Source organism: Dama dama, chromosome X (assembly GCF_033118175.1).
Source record: "Dama dama isolate Ldn47 chromosome X, ASM3311817v1, whole genome shotgun sequence".
NCBI classification, from domain to species: domain Eukaryota; kingdom Metazoa; phylum Chordata; class Mammalia; order Artiodactyla; family Cervidae; genus Dama; species Dama dama.
Window position 1 is genome coordinate 36,760,920 of NC_083714.1, and position 19,028 is coordinate 36,779,947.

The window sequence follows — 19,028 nt, forward strand, 5'->3', positions numbered from 1 at the left end:
TCTTCTCTTCACAGCTATTTGTAAGGCCTCCTCAGACAGCCATTTTGCCTTTTTGCATTTCTTTTTCTTGGGGATGGTCTTGATCCCTGCCTCCTGTACAGTGTCGTAAACCTCCGTCCATAGTTCTTCAGGCATTCTGTCTATGAGATCTAATCCCTTGAATCTATTTTTCACTTCTACTGTATATTCAGAAGGGATTTGATTTAGGTCATACCTGAATGGTCTAGTGGTTTTCCCTACTTTCTTCAATTTAAGTTTGAATTTGGCAATAAGGAGTTCATGATCTGAGCCACAGTCAGCTTGCAATCTTGTTTTTGCTGACTGTATAGAGCTTCTCCATCTTGGCTGCAAAGAATATAATCAGTCTGATTTCAGTGTTGACCATCTGGTGATGTCCATGTGTAGAGTCTTCTCTTGTGTTGTTGGAAGAGAGTGTTTGCTATGACCAATGTGTTCTCTTGGCAGAACTCTATTAGCCTTTGCCCTGCTTCATTCTGTACTCCAAGGTCAAATTTGTCTGTTACTCCAGGTATTTCTTGACTTCCTACTTTGGCATTCTGGTCCCTTATAATAAAAAGGACATTTTTTTGGGGGGGGGGGGTGTTAGTTCTAGAAGGTCTTGTAGGTCTTCATAGAACTGTTCAACTTCAGCTTCTTCAGTATTACTGGTCGGGGCATAGACTTGGATTACTGTAACATTGAATGGTTTGCCTTGGAAGCGAACAGAGATCATTCTGTCATTTTTGAGATTGCATCCAAGTACTGCATTTCGGACTCTTTTGTTGACTATGATGGCTCCTCCGTTTCTTGTAAGGGATACCTGCCCACAGTAGGAGATATAATGGTCATCTGAGTTAAATTCACCCATTCTAATCCATTTTAGTTCACTGATTCCTAAAATGTTGATGTTAACTCTTTTCATCTTCTGTTTGACCACCTCCATTTTGCCTTGATTCAGGGACCCAAGATTCCAGGTTCCCATGCAATATTGCCCTTTACAGCATTGGTCTTGACTTCCATCACCAATCACATCCACAACTGGGTGTTGTTTTTGCTGTGGCTCCATCTCTTCATTCTTTCTGGAGTTACTTCTCCAGTGATCTCCAGTAGCATTTTGGGCACCTACCGACCTGAGGAGTTCATCTTTCAGTGTCCTATCTTTTTGCCTTTTCATACTGTTCATGGGGTTCTCAAGGCAAGAATACCTTGCTTTGGTTTGCCATTCCCTTCTCTAGTGGACAACGTTTTGTCAGAACTCTCCCTCATAACCCATCCATTTTGGGTCGCCCTACACGGCATGGCTCATTTTTCATTGAGTTAGCCAAGGCTGTGGTCCACGTGATCAGATTGGTTAGTTTTCTGTGATTGTTTTCAGTCTGTCTGCCCTCTGATAGAGAAGGATAAGAAGCTTATGGAAGCTTCCTGATGGGAGAGACTGACTGAGGGGGAAACTAGGTCTTGTCCTGATGGGTGGGGCCATGCTCAGTAAATCTTTAATCCAATTTTCTGTTAATGGGTTGGGCTGTGTTCCCTCCCTGTTATTTAGTTTCTTAGTTAGTTAGTTCAGTTGCTCAGTCTGTCCGACTCTTTGCCACCCCATGAACCGCAGCACACCAGGCCTCCCTGTCCATCACAAACTCCCGGAGTTCACTCAAACTCACGCCCATCAAGTCGGTGATGCCATCAAGCCATCTCATCCTCTGTCGTCCCCTTCTCCTCCTGCCCCCAATCCCTCCCAGCATCAGGGTCTTTTCCAATGAGTTAGCTCTTCGCATGAGGTGGCCAAAGTATTGGAGTTTCAGCTTCAGCATCAGTCCCTCCAATGAACACCCAGGACCTATCTTCTTCAGGCCAAACTATGGTGGAGGTACTGAAGATAATGGCGACCTCCTTCAAAATGTCCCATGCACACACTGCTACACCCCAAAACCTGAAGTAGGCCATTGCTGACCCATGCCTCTGCCAAGACTCCTGGACACTCACAGCCAAGTCTGGGTCAGTCTCTTGTGGGGTCACTGCTCCTTTCTCCTGGGTCCTGGTGCACAAGGTTCTGCTTGTGCCCTCCAGGAGTCTGTTTCCCCAGTCCTCTGTAAGTTCTGGCAGCTCTATGGTGGGGTTAATGGCGGCCTCTTCCAAGAAGGCTTATGCCATACCCAGGTCTGCTGCACCTAAAGCCCCTGCCCCTGCAGCAGTCCACTGCTGACCTGTACCTCCGCAGGAGACACTCAAACACAGTTCTATCTCAGTCTCTGTGGGTCTCTGGGTCCTGGTGCCCACAAAGTTTGTTTGAGCCCTCTGAGCGTCTCTTTTAGATTATGTTCTATAATCCTATATCTTCATAAAGTCTAGATTTTAAAATATATAGTGTTTATGATTTTAGTGGGATTTAAAGTAATCCTGATTGTAGTTACTATGTTCCAGATAATCTATAATTAACAGTCTTAGAACTAAAAACATCACCTTTATAAACTTGTCTTGGAAGCTATGTTTAGACTCCACTATAACCTGGAAAAATCTCTCTTATTGTACTTCTTACACTGTATTGCAGTTATTCATTTATGAGTCTTAATTCCTTGAGGGTAAAAACTATATCTTATCTTTGCATCCTTAGATACAGGTCTGACATATAGTATATGTAAGCATATTTGAAATAGGTTGTATTGAAATACTCATCCCATTGATGATTAGGTTCTAAAAATTATATTATTTATAGAATTCCCTAGTGGTCCAGTGGTTGGGACTCTACACTTTCACTGCTAAGGGGCTGGGTTCAATCCCTGGTTAGGGAAGGAAGATCCCACAAGTCGTGTGACATGGCCAAAATTTTTTTTTAAATTATATTACTTATTTCAGGAGTTCTTAATCAGAGATGCATATCAAATTTACCTGGGGAGGTTTTTCCAAAATATATATCCCTGGAGTAGATCCCAAACATGTCTAGTTTGAAAAAAAAAATCTCTGGGTGATTCTGATCTGTATCTGTGGTTGAAATTTGTCATTTGAAACTATTTTTTTAAACTTTGTGGAAATGTAAAATAGTTGAGATGACAGGATGACACTGCTGAACTCTTCTTGTTTAATGAAGCATTTAATATTGTTTCTATACTGGCAACATTAGTTTTATTCAATTGTTCTTATTTTGAGTTATATTTTAATCAGACATGTGGATAGATTAAAAAAAAATTTGAGTCAGTACTTGATTAAGGAAAAGTCATCTTTCTCAGGATATTAAAATAATATAACATGTTCTTGCACACATTGTTTAATTTTTTTCCCACAGGGATTCTGAATATTACATGTTTTTGCATTTTTCTTCTCTAGTTATTTTCTTCTGGCACCGTTCAGCTTACCACGACTTCAAGGGCAGAATTTGGAGATTTTGATATTAAAACTGTACTTCAGGAGATTAAACGAGGCAAAAGAATGGTCTGTGCTTTTATGTTTATGCTATGCAACGTTACTCTTCTGACTTTGTGCTTTAAATTTAGAACACATCTTAAATTCATGCAGTCTCCAAAAATTTTAATATAAAGTAGTTCGTGTTAAAGCAAAGTATATATTTGACTCATTTGTAATATAATAAAGGATGCTGATGTTACTGAAAGTTATTCTTCTTTCTATGTAACTTCATTACTTAAGAGAATTATACAGAGATTTATATTTCAGGGTATTTTGAGAGTCTTTTAATAAAATAAATGAAGATGTGAATGTGACACACCTTATTAAGTTTAAAATGTTAAATTGTTTTAAGTTCGCTTTTAAGAAAAATTTCATGACCCCAATAGAGTATTGAGAACCTCCCCATGTTGTTATTCATTTTTTTTTTAAATAAAAGGAATAGATTTTTTTCAGAGCTTTCTGTTTAAAGTTCACATACATAGTTGTCTCTTAATATGTTTATCATAGCTTTAAAGTTTCCTTTATAAAATGTGCCTAAGTCTCATGTTTTTAAACATACTGAATTACTAATAAATAGCTTTAAGAAATATTGGCATCTTTATTTGATCACTTACTCCTTTACAGTTTATGAATATTATAAAATGTCCTAGGAATGCAAAATATTTAAGACAGCAGTTGTCTCTAGAAATGATTTTATTTAAAAAAATTTTTTTGTGAAAATTTTCAAACATCAAAATTAGAAAGACTAGTAACACACACGTCTATCCATCACCTTGACTCATCAGTTATCAAGAATTTGCGGCACTCGTTTCATCTATGCTTTTTATTCTTGTTGCTTCAAGTATTTTAAAGCAGAACTGAGACTTCATATCATTTCACCTCTACATATTTCAGTATGTATCTCTTAAAAGTTGGGCATTTTCTTACCTAACCACGATGTTATTACAACTTACAAATTAACAGTGAGTCTTCAGTATCATTTAATACCTAGTTTGTATTTGTATTTCCCCAGTTGTCTTAAAGCTATCTTTTTAAAGTTGGCTTGTGTGAATCAGAGGAGGTTCACACATTACATTTGGTTGTTACATATCCCTTAAGTAATTTAGGGCACTTCGTCCTCCCTGTCTTTATTGTTTCTGTTTTGTTGTATGCCATTGACTTGTTGAAGAAAATGAATTAATTGTCCTATAGAACATCCCACATGTTTTATTTGTCTGTTTGCTTTTTCACAATGCCATTTAACTTGTCCCTCTATCTGCCAGATTTTCTTTTAAAGTGGAAGTTAGATGTAAAAAACTGATTAGATTCAGTTTTCAACATTTTGGGGGGTAAACTCTTCACAGGTGGGACTATATCATCCATATTTTATCACATCAGACAGGTCATAATGTCTGATCCTTGGATTCAGGTGGTGAGTCAATCTCTCCATTGTGAAGTTCCCTTTCGATCTGTTTCAGACATTGCTGATCTTTGTCTGAATTGATTAGAAATGACTTTTTCTCTGTGGAACTGCATTTTTGGAGGTATAAAGATTATTGATATCATCTGTTCCATTTAAATCCAGTTCATTTTCTTGATACTTTGATTATTCTTTTAAAAAAGGAAACTCCTTTAAAACAGAATGTGGAGTACTAAAAAAAAATAAAGGGGAAAACAATCACATTATGTTGAGCAATGTTGTTACGTCATATATCTGAAGTCAAATAGGTGACTAGGATAACAATTCAGTTCTCTTGATCAGCTTGCTTACTTCTACATTGTTGACTGTTAGTGTCAGCACTAACCTAGCATTTTCCCATGTGTGCTCCAAAGGAAATCACTCTATCAAGATGCTCTCCCACTGCTCCAAAATTAAAAGGGCATCTGGAATTCAATAAACTTGGAAACTGTTTACTGTACCCTCCTTCTTGGAGGAAAGGCTGTCAGAAGTTCTGCAATCAAGTAATCTGTTTAAAACTAGCATTTCTCAAACTTCTTTGACTATGAAAGTCTTTTGCCAACAATCACCTTAAGTCTTACAAGAATTTCAGCCCCTTAGTCCCTTTCTGCCCTTTTGCCTACTTGGTAGCAATCCCTCTCTGGGGGGCATTGCTTTCCTATCTTCTCATTCTTCCCCCTGGTCATAATAAGAAAGGGATTGATTGCAGGGAAGAGAAGCCAACCACTAAAATATAGAATATATTTTTTATGTGTGTTTACCAGTATTAAGGAGTGTTCCCTTTGTGTTTCAGTATCAGATTGCTGATGGTTAGTAGAGTTAAATAATGGAAACATCAGGGGTGCCTACATACTAGAAAGTCAAAGTATGAATTAGATTGCAACATTATTTAATATATATGCTATGCTATAAGTTCAGTGCACTCTCCTTCAATAGAAAAACTGGCTGTTTTCTTTGTAACATGGAATGTCTTGTTGAAATATGGCTAAAATAGAAAAACTAAGATTGCATAAACTTAGAAATACTGCTTATAATTATTCTTTCTCTCCCCCTAAACAGAAATGTACACTTTGCAGTCAGCCCGGTGCTACTATTGGATGTGAAATAAAAGCCTGTGTTAAGACTTACCATTACCACTGTGGAGTACAAGACAAAGCTAAATACATTGAAAATATGTCACGAGGAATTTACAAGTAAGAGAACAACAATTGTCCATTTTCCTAAACTTGTCAGTAAGTAACTGCCCTTAAATAGATGACATTAATTTACTTGCTCACTCTTCTTAGGTGATGTTTAGCCAAGTATAGAATACTGAGGACTCTGTATTACAGAGTACTGCAATGGCATTTTCCTCTGCCTAGACATCGCTGGATTAGCATTTGTTTATCCAGTGTTTGTTATGCTTCTTATGTGCCTGGCATTGGGCATAGAACAGTGATCAAAATGGACACAGACTGTTTCTTCATGGAAGCTCACAATTCTAGTGGGAGAAACATATCAATCAAATGGCCACATAAATAACTATACAATCACAAACTTCATAAATGGTATAAAACATTGGTCCTCAACTTTTTTGGCACCAGGTTTCCGGTTCTGAACCAGAAGACAATTTTCCCATGGACTGGGGGTGGGGGTGGGGGAATGGTTTCAGGATGATTCAAGCCCATTACATTTATCGTGCTAATGATAATCTTTATTTGCAGCCACTCCCCAACAATAGCATCACCACCTCATCTCCACCTCCAACCATCAGGCATTAGATTCTCATAAGGAGTGTGCAACCTAGATCCCTTGCACGTGCAGTTCACAGTAGAGTTCGCCCTTCTATGAGAATTCAGTGCCGCCACTAATCTGACAGGAGGCGGAGCTCAGGCGGTAATGCAAGCGATGGGGAGCAGCTGTAAATACTGATGAAGCTTGGTTTCCTCGTTCACCTCTCACCTCCTGCTGTGCGGCCTGGTTCCTCACAGGCCATGGACTGGTACTGGTGGGGGTTAGGACCCCTGATGTAAAAGTTCTGTTACAAAGTGCTGTGACAGCATATAACAAGGAAGAGCTAACCTAGTCTGTAGTGGAGGAGTGTCTAGGAATATCCTTAAGGCAATAGTGCTTGAGCTGAGATATGAAAGACAAAATGGATGTGGATGTTGGGAAGGTGTTCTAGGCAGAGAAAACAGCGTGTGCAAGGCCCTAAGATGGTACACAAGCCAGGGTGCAAATGGTGGGCAGGGGGTTGGTAGGAGGCTACTGCTGAAAGTCCAGGTGAGAATTGCTGGTAGATTAGAATAGTAGTTGTGAAGATAGAAGTCTAAACGTACTCTTGGAAGACTGATGAAAGAGTAAGGTTTGGAGATTTGGAATTACATGTTACCTTTTTTTATGGTCTTCTCCTTACCTTGTGCTGCATTGGGCTAGTGGTATCAATATGAATCTATAATGGTTCCCATTGTTTAATCAAATGGAGAGTAAGTTGATAGGGATCCTTGAATATTTATTTGGTTTGTCTTTGCAAGTTGTAAAGGACTTCTTTGGTCTCACATTCCCAGTGTGCAATAAACCAGTGACCCAGAGTCAACTAATTCATGGACAGAGCAGTTTGTGTCAGCAGTTACCAAGCCATTTGGGTGACTGCATGAGGTGCTAATGCTGTATTATAAACTTGGCCAAACTTTGCTTAATAATAAAGGCACATGTTTTTCGAATGAATTCTATCAAGGCTTTAAGGAACAGATAATTCCAATGTTATTTTTAAAAGTCCAGCATGTAGCAAAAAATGGAAAACTTCTTGATTCATTCTGTAACACTTGCATAGTTGTGACACTAAACCTGACAAAGATAACATTTAACAACAGAAATTTAAAAACTAGAGACTAATCTTACTTTTATAAATATATGTACCAAAATCCAAAATAAAATATTAGAAAATCAAATCCAGGGCTGTAGTCTAACAATTTCAAGATTATTCAAAATTAGGAATGTGACCCATTATAATTAATAAAGAAAAATCCTAGCGCTTTCCTAGTGGAAACTGGAAAGGCATTTGATATCATTCAACATCCATTTCTGAATTTTAAAGTAAGGTAGCAAAAGTACTGTTGGTTGTAAGCTAGGAGTGTTAAGAGGAAAAAACAGCTGCCTTGGCATTTACTTTAAAGGACCATGGTTCTTAACCAGAACTGAGCCTTCAGTTCTGGAGGTAGAGAGAGCCCTCTTTAAAAATGGTCATGCCTGGGCCCTATCCTCACAGTAGGTTAAGGCCCAAACCATGTATTTTATGACTTGCCAAGTGATTCTCAAGTTCATCTCTAATTGAGAACCACTCAAAGGCAATGGCACCCCACTCCAGTACTCTTGCCTGTAAAATCCCATGGGCGGAGGGGCCTGGTGGGCTGCCGTCAATGGGGTGGCAACGAGTCGGACACAACTGAGTGACTTCACTTTCACTTTTCACTTTCATGCATTGGAAAAGGAAATGGCAACCCATTCCTGTGTTCTTGCCTGGAGAATCCCAGGGATGGGGGAGCCTGGTGGGCTGCCGTCTGTGGGGTCGCACAGAGTCGGACACGACTGAAGCAACTTAGCAGCATCAGCAGCAGCATACCAATACACTTTCATGCAGATCAGCAACAAGACAAGGGTGCCAACTACCAACGTCACTTTCACTGTTCTTCTGGAGGGTTAAGCTGGTAGAAGTAGGAAAGGAAGGAAAATGTATAGTAAATATTGTGAAGGAGAAAAAATTGTCAATATTACTGATTTCATTGTCTACCAAGAAAATCCAAAGAAATCAACTCTGAACTTATTAAAAATTTATAAGAGCTCACTCAGTAAGGCTGCTGAATATGAGATGAATTTTTAAAAAGAATTCCATGACAAAAAAACCCCCACAGTTCCGTGGCAACACACTCCAGTACACTTGCCTGGAGAATCCCATGAACAGAGAAGCCTGGCAGGCTATAGTCCATGGGGTTACATGAGACTCAGATACGACTTAGCAGCTAAACAACAAATAGCTAGTTAAAAAATGTAAAGGAAAACTGTCTCCCACTCCCCACCCCCAACTCTTACCCCTCTTCACACACACACACATATACCAAAGGTTAACTTTGTTTTAAAAAAAATAGCATCTTACACAGGACCCCAATGAATGACAAAGTATATTATGATCCTTGATAGACTCAACTTTGAAAGACACCTGTTCTTCCCAAGTTATATATTTTAATACCATTTTAATTAAATCCAACTTTTTGACAGTTTTATCTAAAAAAGTAAATGTAGTATTACTGTTAGTAATGATTGTTACCTTATATAACTGGAAAAAGAAATAGAAACTTAAACAAGATAGAAGTTTGTTTCTCTCCTGAAAGACGTCCAGGGGAAAGCAATACAGGTGTGGTAGGCAGCTTTTCAGTGTTATCACTGGTCCCCATTTCCTTCTTCCCATTGCCTTCTGCTTCAGAAAGCAGAAGGAAGCAGGGGCAAAGGAAGATGAAAGGACAAAGTTGCTGTTGCTCTACCTGAGTCAGGCTTTAATCAGCCTTCCTAAAATTTCCATACACTCAGCATCTCATTTGCCAGAATTTAGTCACATGTCCAAAGGAATCTGGGAAATATACTTAGTGGACACATTGCTACCCAAAGAAAATATGGTTTAGTACTATGTAGGTAAGGGCAGGGATAAATACTGGAGTAGCCAACTAATCTTTGTCACATGAAGCCAAGAAAATTTTTAATGCAATTGAGAAGAGAAATCGTCCTGTTATATATCAAAGCCAATCATATAGTATAGTAGTGAAAATAGTATGGTACTGGCCCAGGGATAAATATCACTGAAGATAGATCCATATCTTTGTTGGAATCTTAGAACCTAAGAAGATGCCTTAGTGGATATTGCTGCTATCGCTAACAATGCAATGAAACTTTTTGCACATACATGTTCTTACACTGTTGTCCACTCAGTCCTCACAAGCAGACTAGTAGTAAAATATTTATATTAAGGTTTAGGTCTCCAATGATAAACTGCTCTCCATTTTCTATCTGTGGTTCTTTAGAGAATTTAAATATTTTGCTTTTATTTGGGGAGAGGCAGAGTTTACAGAGGAAGTTTCATCTCCTGGTTAACCTGTCTCCATTGCCAGTAAGGACTTCAGTTCAGTTGCTCAGTCGTGTCTGACTCTTTGCGACCCCATGAACCGCAGCAGGCCAGGCCTCCCTGTCCATCACCAACTCCCGGAGTCCACCCAAACCCATGTCCATCAAGTTGGTGATGCCATCTAACCATCTCATCCTCTGTCCTCCCCTTCTCCTCCTGCCCTTAATCTTTCCCAGCATCAGGGTCTTTTCAAATGAGTCAGTTCTTCACATGAGGTGGCCAAAGTATTGGAGTTTCAGCTTCAACATGAGTCCTTCCAATGAACACCCAGGACTGATCTCCTTTAGGATGGACTGGTTGGATCTCCTTGCAGTCCAAGGGACTCTCAAGAGTCTTCTCCAACACCACAGTTCAAAAGCATCAATTCTTTGGCACTCAGCTTTCTTTATAGTCCAGCTCTCATATCTATACATGACTACTGGAAAAACCATAGCCTTGACTAGACAGACCTTTGTTATCAAGGTAATGTCTCTGCTTTTTAATATGCTGTCTAGGTTGGTCATGACTTTCCTTCCAAGGAGTAAGCGTCTTTTAATTTCATTGCTGCAATCACCATCTGCAATGATTTTGGAGCCCAGAAAAATAAAGTCAGCCACTGTTTCCACTGTTTCCCCATTTATTTGCCATGAAGTGATGGGACTGGATGCCATGATCTTAATTTTCTGAATGTTGAGCTTTAAGCCAACTTTTTCACTCTCCTCTTTCACTTTCATCAAGAGGCTCTTTAGTTCTTCTTCGCTTTCTGCCATAAGGGTGGTGTCATCTGCATATCTGAAGTTATTGATATTTCTCCAGGCAATCTTGACTGCAGCTTGTGTTTCCTCCAGCCCACCGTTTCTCATGATGTACTCTGCATATAAATTAAATAAGCAGGGTGACAATATACAGCCTTGACGTACTCCTTTTCCTATTTGGAACCAGTCTGTTGTTCCATGTCCAGTTCTAACTTGCTTCCTGACCTGCATACAGGTTTCTCAAGAGGCAGGTCAGGTGGTCTGGTATTCCCATCTCTTTCAGAATTTTCCACAGTTTATTGTGATCCAAACAGTCACAGGCTTTGGCATAGTCAATAAAGCAGAAATAGATGTTTTTCTGGAACTCTCTTGCTTTTTCGATGATCCAGCAAATGTTGGTTGATCTCTGGTTCCTGTGCCTTTTCTAAAACCAGTTTGAACATCTGGAAGTTCACAGTTCACGTATTGCTGAAGCCTGGCTTGAAGAATTTTAAACATTACTTTACCAGTGTGTGAAATGAGTGCAATTGTGCGGTAGTTTGAGCATTCTTTGGCATTGCCTTTCTTTGGGATTGGAATGAAAACTGACCTTTTCCAGTCCTGTGGCCACTGCTGAGTTTTACAAATTTGCTGGCATATTGAGTGCAGCACTTTCACAGAATTATCTGTTAGGAGTTGAAGTAGCTCAACTGGAATTCCATCACCTCCACCAGCTTTGTTCGTAGTGATGCTTCCTTAGGCCCTTTTGACTTCACATGCCAGGATGTCTGGCTCTAGGTGAGTGATCACACCATCGTGATTATCTGGGTCATGAAGATCTTTTTTGTACAGTTCTTCTGTATATTCTTGCCATCTCTTCTTAATATATTCTGCTTCTGTTGGGTCCTTATCATTTCTGTCCTTTATTGTGCCCATCTTTGCAAGAAATGTTCCCTTGGTATCTCTAATTTTCTTGAAGAAATCTCTAGTCTTTCGCATTCTATTGTTTTCCTCTATTTCTTTGCATTGATCGCTGAGGAAGGCTTTCTTATCTCTCCTTGCTATTCTTTGGAACTCTGTATTCACATGGGTATATCTTTCCTTTTCTTCTTTGCTTTTCGCTTCCCTTCTTTTCACAGCTATTTGTAAGGCCTCCTCAGACAGCCATTTTGCTTTTTTGCATTTCTTTTTCTTGGGGATGGTCTTGATTCCTGTCTCCTGTATAATGTCACAAACCTCCATCCATAGTCTTCAGGCACTGTCTATCAGATCTAGTCCCTTAAATCTATTTCTCACTTTCACTGTATAGTAAGCGATTTGATTCAGGTCATACTTGAATGGTCTAGTGGTTTTCCCTACTTTCTTCAATTTAAGTCTGAATTTGGCAATAAGGAGTTGACGATCTGAGCCACAGTCAGCTCCTGGTCTTGTTTTTGCTGACTGTATAGAGCTTCGCCATCTTGGCTGCAAAGAATATAATCAATTTGATTTCAGTGTCGACCATCTGGTGATGTCCATGTGTAGAGTCTTCTCTTGTGTTGTTGTAAGAGGGTGTTTGCTATGACCAGTGTGTTCTCTTGGCAGAGCTCTATTAGCCTTTTCCCTGCTTCATTCTGTACTCCAAGGCCAAATTTGCCTGTTACTCCAGGTGTTTCTTGACTTCCTACTTTTGCATTCCAGTCCCCTATAATGAAAAGGACATCTTTGGGTGTTAGTTCTAGAAGGTCTTGTAGGTCTTCATAGAACTGTTTAACTTCAGCTTCTTCAGCATTACTGGTCGGGGCAGAGACTTGGATTATGGTGATATTGAATGGTTTGCCTTGGAAACGAACAGAGATCATTCTGTCCTTTTTATATTGCATCCAAGTACTGCATTTCGGACTCTCTTGTTGATGATGATGGCTACTCCATTTCTTGTAAGGGATTCCTGCCCACAGTAGTAGATATAATGGTCATCTGAGTTAAATTCACCCATTCCAGTCCATCTTAGTTCACTGATTCCTAGAATGTCGATGTTCACTCATGTCATCTCCTGTTTGACCACTTCCAATTTGCCTTAATTCATGGACCTAACATTTCAGGTTCCTATGCAATATTGCTCTTTACAGCATCGAACCTTGCTTATATCACCAGTCACATCCACAACTGGGTGTTGTTTTTGCTTTGGCTCCATCCCTTCATTCTTTCTGGAGTTATTTCTCCACTGATCTCCAGTAGCATATTGGGCACTTATCGACCTGGGGAGTTCATCTTTCAGTGTCTTATCTTTTTGCCTTTTCATACTGTTCATGGGGTTCTCAAGGCAAGAATTCTGAAGTGGTTTGCCATTCCCTTCTCCAATGGACCACATTCTGTCAGACCTCTCCACCATGACCCCACCATCTTGGGTGGCCCCATATGGCATGGCTTAGTTTCATTGAGTTAGACAAGGCTGTGGTTCATGTGATCAGATTGGCTAGTTTTCTGTGATTGTAGTTTCAGTGTGTCTGCCCTCTGATCCCCTCTCTCAGTGCCTGCCGTCTTACTTGGGTTTCTCTTACCTTGGACGTGGGGTCTCTCTTCACGGCTGCTCCAGCAAAGCGCAGGTGCCGCTCCTTACCTTGGACGTGGGGTAGCTCCTCTCTCCACCACCCCTGACCTTGGGTGCGGGGTAGCTCCTCTCGCCACCACCCCTGACCTTGGGCGCGGGGTAGCTCCTCTCCGCCACGCTCGTCCAAGTAAGGACTTGGATGCCATTAAAGCTAATTTTAGAAAGGGAAATGTTCACAGAGTTGGAGGCTTTCTGCTTAGAGAAGTTGTAATGTTTCAGTGATGTGCTTAGTCACTCAGTCGTGTCCTACTCTTTGTGAGCCTGCCAGGCTCCTTTGTCCATGGGATTTATTTTTCAGGCAAGAATACTGAAGTGGGTTGCCATTTTCTTCTCTAGGGGATCTTCCTGACCCAGGGACTGAACCTGTGTCTCCTCTGTCTCCTGCATTGCAGGCAGATTCTTTACCTGCTGAGCCATCGGGGAAGTCCCCAGTCCAGATATAGTCTACCCACTGGGGGATAACATAAATTAGTAAAATAGTGACACAGTAATGTTTGTTAAGTTGCCAAGGGAACAAAGCTAAAGAGTTAACCAAAGGTGAAATTCTCATGTAGAAAGGGGAAATATTTTTATTAACTTTTCACCTACAATAGCAAGAAGAAAAGAAAGAAAGAAAGAAAAAATCAGAATTCCATCAAGAGACTTAGTAAATGAATTTTAGTACATACAAGCATCTAGTGGAATGCTATGCAGCAGTTAAAGAGTAAAGTAGAGCCATGTGTAGAGTTGTTAAAGAGGTATTTCCAGTCAGGGGGAAAAAGTTGCATAATTCTATTTTAGCATATGAAAAGTACATGCATACAAGATATGTGTATACATGTATACAAGATATGTGGATTATTTAAATCCTATTTGTCCAAATTATATTTGGATCCTATCACATTATAGGATTGTTTTTGGCCACACTGCACAGCATGTGGGATCTTAACTTCCTGACCAGGGATCAAACTCATGCTCCCTGCATTTGAAGCACAGAGTCTTAACCACTGGACCACCAGGGAAGTCGCATGGTTTTTATACATAGAAAAATTTCTAGGGGCGTAGTCAGCAAATGTACTAGTTGTTACCTCTTATTCATTGCATAGGGAAGGAGAAGAGACAATTTTATATTCTCCTTTATATAGTTCATGAGCAATACATTATTTTTTGAAGTAGCCAATAATATTTTATTTTTAATTTTATTTCCTTATTTATTTTATTTGGCAGGACTGGGTCTTAGTTGTGGCATATGAAACCTAGTTCCTTGACCAGGGATTGAACCCCAGACCCCTGCATTGGGAGCATGGAGTCTTAGCCACTGGACCACCAGGGAGTCCCCCAAAAATATTTTAAAATAACAAGCTCATTTAACATATTTAAAATCAAATATATGGAGAATTATTGTATTTAAATTTTAACTTTATTTAGATATTATTTTCACAATAGTTATCCATTTTCATTTCAGAAAGGAAATGGAAACTATAGATAAAAATAAAACTTAGTATCAACTTTAATTCTAGCATCAAAGATAACTTTTAAATCTTTTGGAATGTTTTCTTCTGGACATTTATGTGATTATTTACATGTATACATTTATAAAAACAAAACTTCCTTATATATAATATTTTATAACCTGTTTTCCACTTCCTGTATCTTTATTTTCTTTCATTTATTTTTATTAGTTGGAGGCTAATTACTTTACGATATTGTAGTGGGTTTTGTCACACATTGACATGAATCAGCCATGGAGTTACATGTATTCCCCATCCCGATCCCCGCTCCCACCTCCCTCTCCACCCGATTCCTCTGGGTCTTCCCAGTGCACCAGGCCCGAGCACTTGTCTCATGCATCCAACCTGGGCTGGTGATCTGTTTCACTATAGATAATATACATGTTTCGATGCTGTTCTCTTGAAACATCCCACCCTCGCCTTCTCCCACAGAGTCCAAAAGTCTGTTCTGTACATCTGTGTCTCTTTTTCTGTTTTGCAAATAGGGTTATCATTACCATCTTTCTAAATTCCATATATATGTATTAGTATGCTGTAATGTTCTTTATCTTTCTGGCTTACTTCACTCTGTATAATGGGCTCCAGTTTCATCCATATCATTATAACAGATTCAAATGTATTCTTTTTAATGGCTGAGTAATATTCCATGGTGTATATGTACCACAGCTTTCTTATCCATTCGTCTGCTGATGGGCATCTAGGTTGCTTCCATGTCCTGGCTATTATAAACAGTGCTGCGATGAACATTGGGATGCACGTGTCTCTTTCAGATCTGGTTTCCTCAGTGTGTATGCTCAGAAGTGGTATTGCTGGGTCATATGGCAGTTCTATTTCCAATTTTTTAAGAAATCTCCACACTGTTCTCCATAGCGGCTGTACTAGTTTACATTCCCACCAACAGTGTAAGAGAGTTCCCTTTTCTCTACAACCTCTCCAGCATTTATTGCTTGTAGACTTTTGGAGAGCAGCCATCCTGACTGGTGTGTAATGGTACCTCATTGTGGTTTTGATTTGCATTTCTCTAATAATGAGTGATGTTGAGCATCTTTTCATGTGTTTGTTAGCCATCTGTATGTCTTCTTTGGAGAAATGTCTGTTTAGTTCTTTGGCCCATTTTTTGATTGGGTCATTTATTTTTCTGGAATTGAGCTGCAGGAGTTGCTTGTATATTTTTGAGATGAATCCTTTGTCTGTTGCTTCGTTTGCTATTATTTTCTCCCAATCTGAGGGCTGTCTTTTCACCTTACTTGTAGTTTCCTTTGTAGTGCAAAAGCTTTTAAGTTTCATTAGGTCCCATTTGTTTATTTTTGCTTTTATTTCCAGTATTCTGGGAGGTGGGTCATAGAGGATCTTGCTGTGATTTATGTCGGAGAGTGTTTTGCCTATGTTCTCCTCTAGGAGTTTTATAGTTTCTGGTCTTACATTTAGATCTTTAATCCATTTTGAGTTTATTTTTGTGTATGGTGTTAGAAAGTGTTCTGGTTTCATTCTTTTACAAGTGGTTGACCAGTTTTCCCAGCACCACTTGTTAAAGAGTTTGTGTTTTTTCCATTGTATATCCTTGCCTCCTTTGTCAAAGATAAGGTGTCCATAGATTTGTGGATTTATCTCTGGGCTTTCTATTCTGTTCCATTGATCTATATTTCTGTCTTTGTGCCAGTACCATACTGTCTTGATGACTGTGGCTTTGTAGTAGAGTCTGAAGTCAGGCAGGTTGATTCCTCCAGTTCCATTCTTCTTTCTCACGATTACTTTGGCTATTCGAGGTTTTTTGTATTTCCATACAAATTGTGAAATTCTTTGGTCTAGTTCTGTGAAAAATACCGTTGGTAGCTTGATAGGGATTGCATTGAATTTATAGATTGCTTTGGGTAGAATAGCCATTTTGACAATATTGATTCTTCCAATCCATGAACACGGTATGTTTCTCCATCTGTTTGTGTCTGCTTTGATTTCTTTCATCAGTGTTTTATAGTTTTCTATATATAGGTCTTTTGTTTCTTTAGGTAGATATACTCCTAAGTATTTTATTCTTTTCATTGCAATGGTGAATGGTATTGTTTCCTTAATTTCTCTTTCTGTTTTCTCATTGTTAGTGTATAGGAATGCAAGGGATTTCTGTGTGTTAATTTTATATCCTGCAACTTTGCTATATTCGTTGATTAGCTCTAGTAATTTTCTGGAAGAGTCTTTAGGGTTTTCTATGTAGAGGATCATGTCATCTGCAAACAGTGAGAGTTTCACTTCTTCTTTTCCTATCTGGATTCCTTTTACTTCTTTTTCTGCTCTGATTGCTGTGGCCAGAACTTCCAACACTATGTTGAATAGTAGTGGTGAGAGTGGGCACCCTTGTCTTGTTCCTGATTTCAGGGGAAATGCTTTGAATTTTTCACCATTGAGGGTAATGTTTGCCGAGGGTTTGACATATATAGCTTTTATTATGTTGAGGTATGTTCCTTCTATTCCTGCTTTCTGGAGAGTTTTAATCATAAATGGGTGTTGAATTTTGTCAAAGGCTTTCTCTGCATCTATTGAGATAATCATATGGTTTTTATCTTTCAATTTGTTAATGTGGTGTATTACATTGATTGATTTGTGGATATTAAAGAATCCTTGCATTCCTGGGATAAAGCCCACTTGGTCATGGTGTATGATTTTTTTAATATGTTGTTGGATTCTGTTTGCTAGAATTTTGTTAAGGATTTTTGCATCTATGTTCATCAGTGATATTGGCCTGTAGTTTTCTTTTTTTGTGGCATCTTTGTCTGGTTTTGGAATTAGGGTGATGGTGGCCTCATAGAATGAGTTTGGAAGTTTACCTTCTTCTGCAATTTTCTGGAAGAGTTTGAGTAAGATAGGTGTTAGCTCTTCTCCAAATTTTTGGTAGAATTCAGCTGTGAAGCCATCTGGTCCTGGGCTTTTGTTTGCTGGAAGATTTCTGATTACAGTTTCGATTTCCTTGCTTGTGATGGGTCTGTTAAGATCTTCTGTTTATTCCTGGTTCAGTTTTGGAAAGTTATACTTTTCTAGGAATTTTTCCATTTCTTTCAAGTTGTCCATTTTATTGACATAGAGCTGCTGGTAGTAGTCTCTTATGATCCTTTGTACTTCAGTGTTGTCTGTTGTGATCTCTCCATTTTCATTTCTAATTTTGTTAATTTGGCTCTTCTCTCTTTGTTTCTTAATGAGTCTTGCTAATGGTTTGTCAATTTTGTTTATTTTTTCAAAAAACCAGCTTTTAGCTTTGTTGATTTTTGCTATGGTCTCTCTTGTTTCTTTTGCATTTATTTCTGCCCTAATTTTTAAGATTTCTTTCCTTCTGCTAACCCTGGGGTTCTTCATTTTTTCCTTCTCTGATTGCTTTAGGTGTAGAGTTATTTATTTGACTTTTTTCTTGTTTCTTGATGTAACCCTGTAATGTTATGAACCTTCCCCTTAGCACTGCTTTTACAGTATCCCATAGGTTTTGGGTTGTTGTGTTTTCATTTTCATTCATTTCTATTCATATTTTGATTTCTTTTTTGATTTCTTCTATGATTTGTTGGTTATTCAGAAGTGTGTTATTTAGCCTCCATATGTTTGAATTTTTAACAATTTTTTTCCTGTAATTGAGATCTAATCTTACTGCACTGTGGTCAGAAAAGATGACTGGAATGATTTCAATGTTTTTGAATTTTCCAAGACCAGATTTATGGCCCAGGATGTGATCTATTCTGGAGAAGGTTCCGTGTGCACTTGAGAAAAAGGTGAAGTTGATTGTTTTGGGGTGAAATGTCCTATAGATATCAATTAGGTCTAGCTGGTCCATTGTGTCATTTAAAGTTTGTGTTTCCTTGTTAATTTTCTGTTTAGTTGATCTATCCATAGTTGTGAGTGGGTTATTAAAGTCTCCCACTAGTATTGTGTTACTGTTAATTTCCTCTTTCATACTCATTAGCGTTTGCCTTACATATTGCGGTGCTCCTATGTTGGGTGCATATATATTTATAATTGTTATATCTTCTTCTTGGATTGATCCTTTGATCATTATGTAGTGTCCTTCTTTGTCTCTTTTCACATCCTTTATTTGAAAGTCTATTTTATCTGATATGAGTATTGCGACTCCTGCTTTCTTTTGGTCTCCGTTTGCGTGACATATTTTTTTCCAGCCCTTCACTTTTAGTCTGTATGTGTCTCTTGTTTTGAGGTGGGTCTCTTGTAGACAGCATATATAGGGGTCTTATTTTTGTATCCATTCAGCCAATCT

At 38.8% G+C, this 19,028-nt stretch overlaps 1 protein-coding gene across 3 annotated transcripts in view; it reads left to right on the forward strand.

The window, feature by feature from the left end:
• Positions 1 to 19,028, forward strand: part of PHF6 (PHD finger protein 6) — a 56,076-nt gene that overhangs the window by 30,241 nt on the left and 6,807 nt on the right. For all 3 annotated transcript variants that reach the window (XM_061138053.1, XM_061138054.1, XM_061138055.1), the window contains exons 8-9: positions 3,322 to 3,426; positions 5,897 to 6,030. In XM_061138053.1, coding sequence (XP_060994036.1) covers positions 3,322 to 3,426; positions 5,897 to 6,030 — 239 coding nt within the window. The remainder of the gene's footprint in view (positions 1 to 3,321; positions 3,427 to 5,896; positions 6,031 to 19,028) is intronic.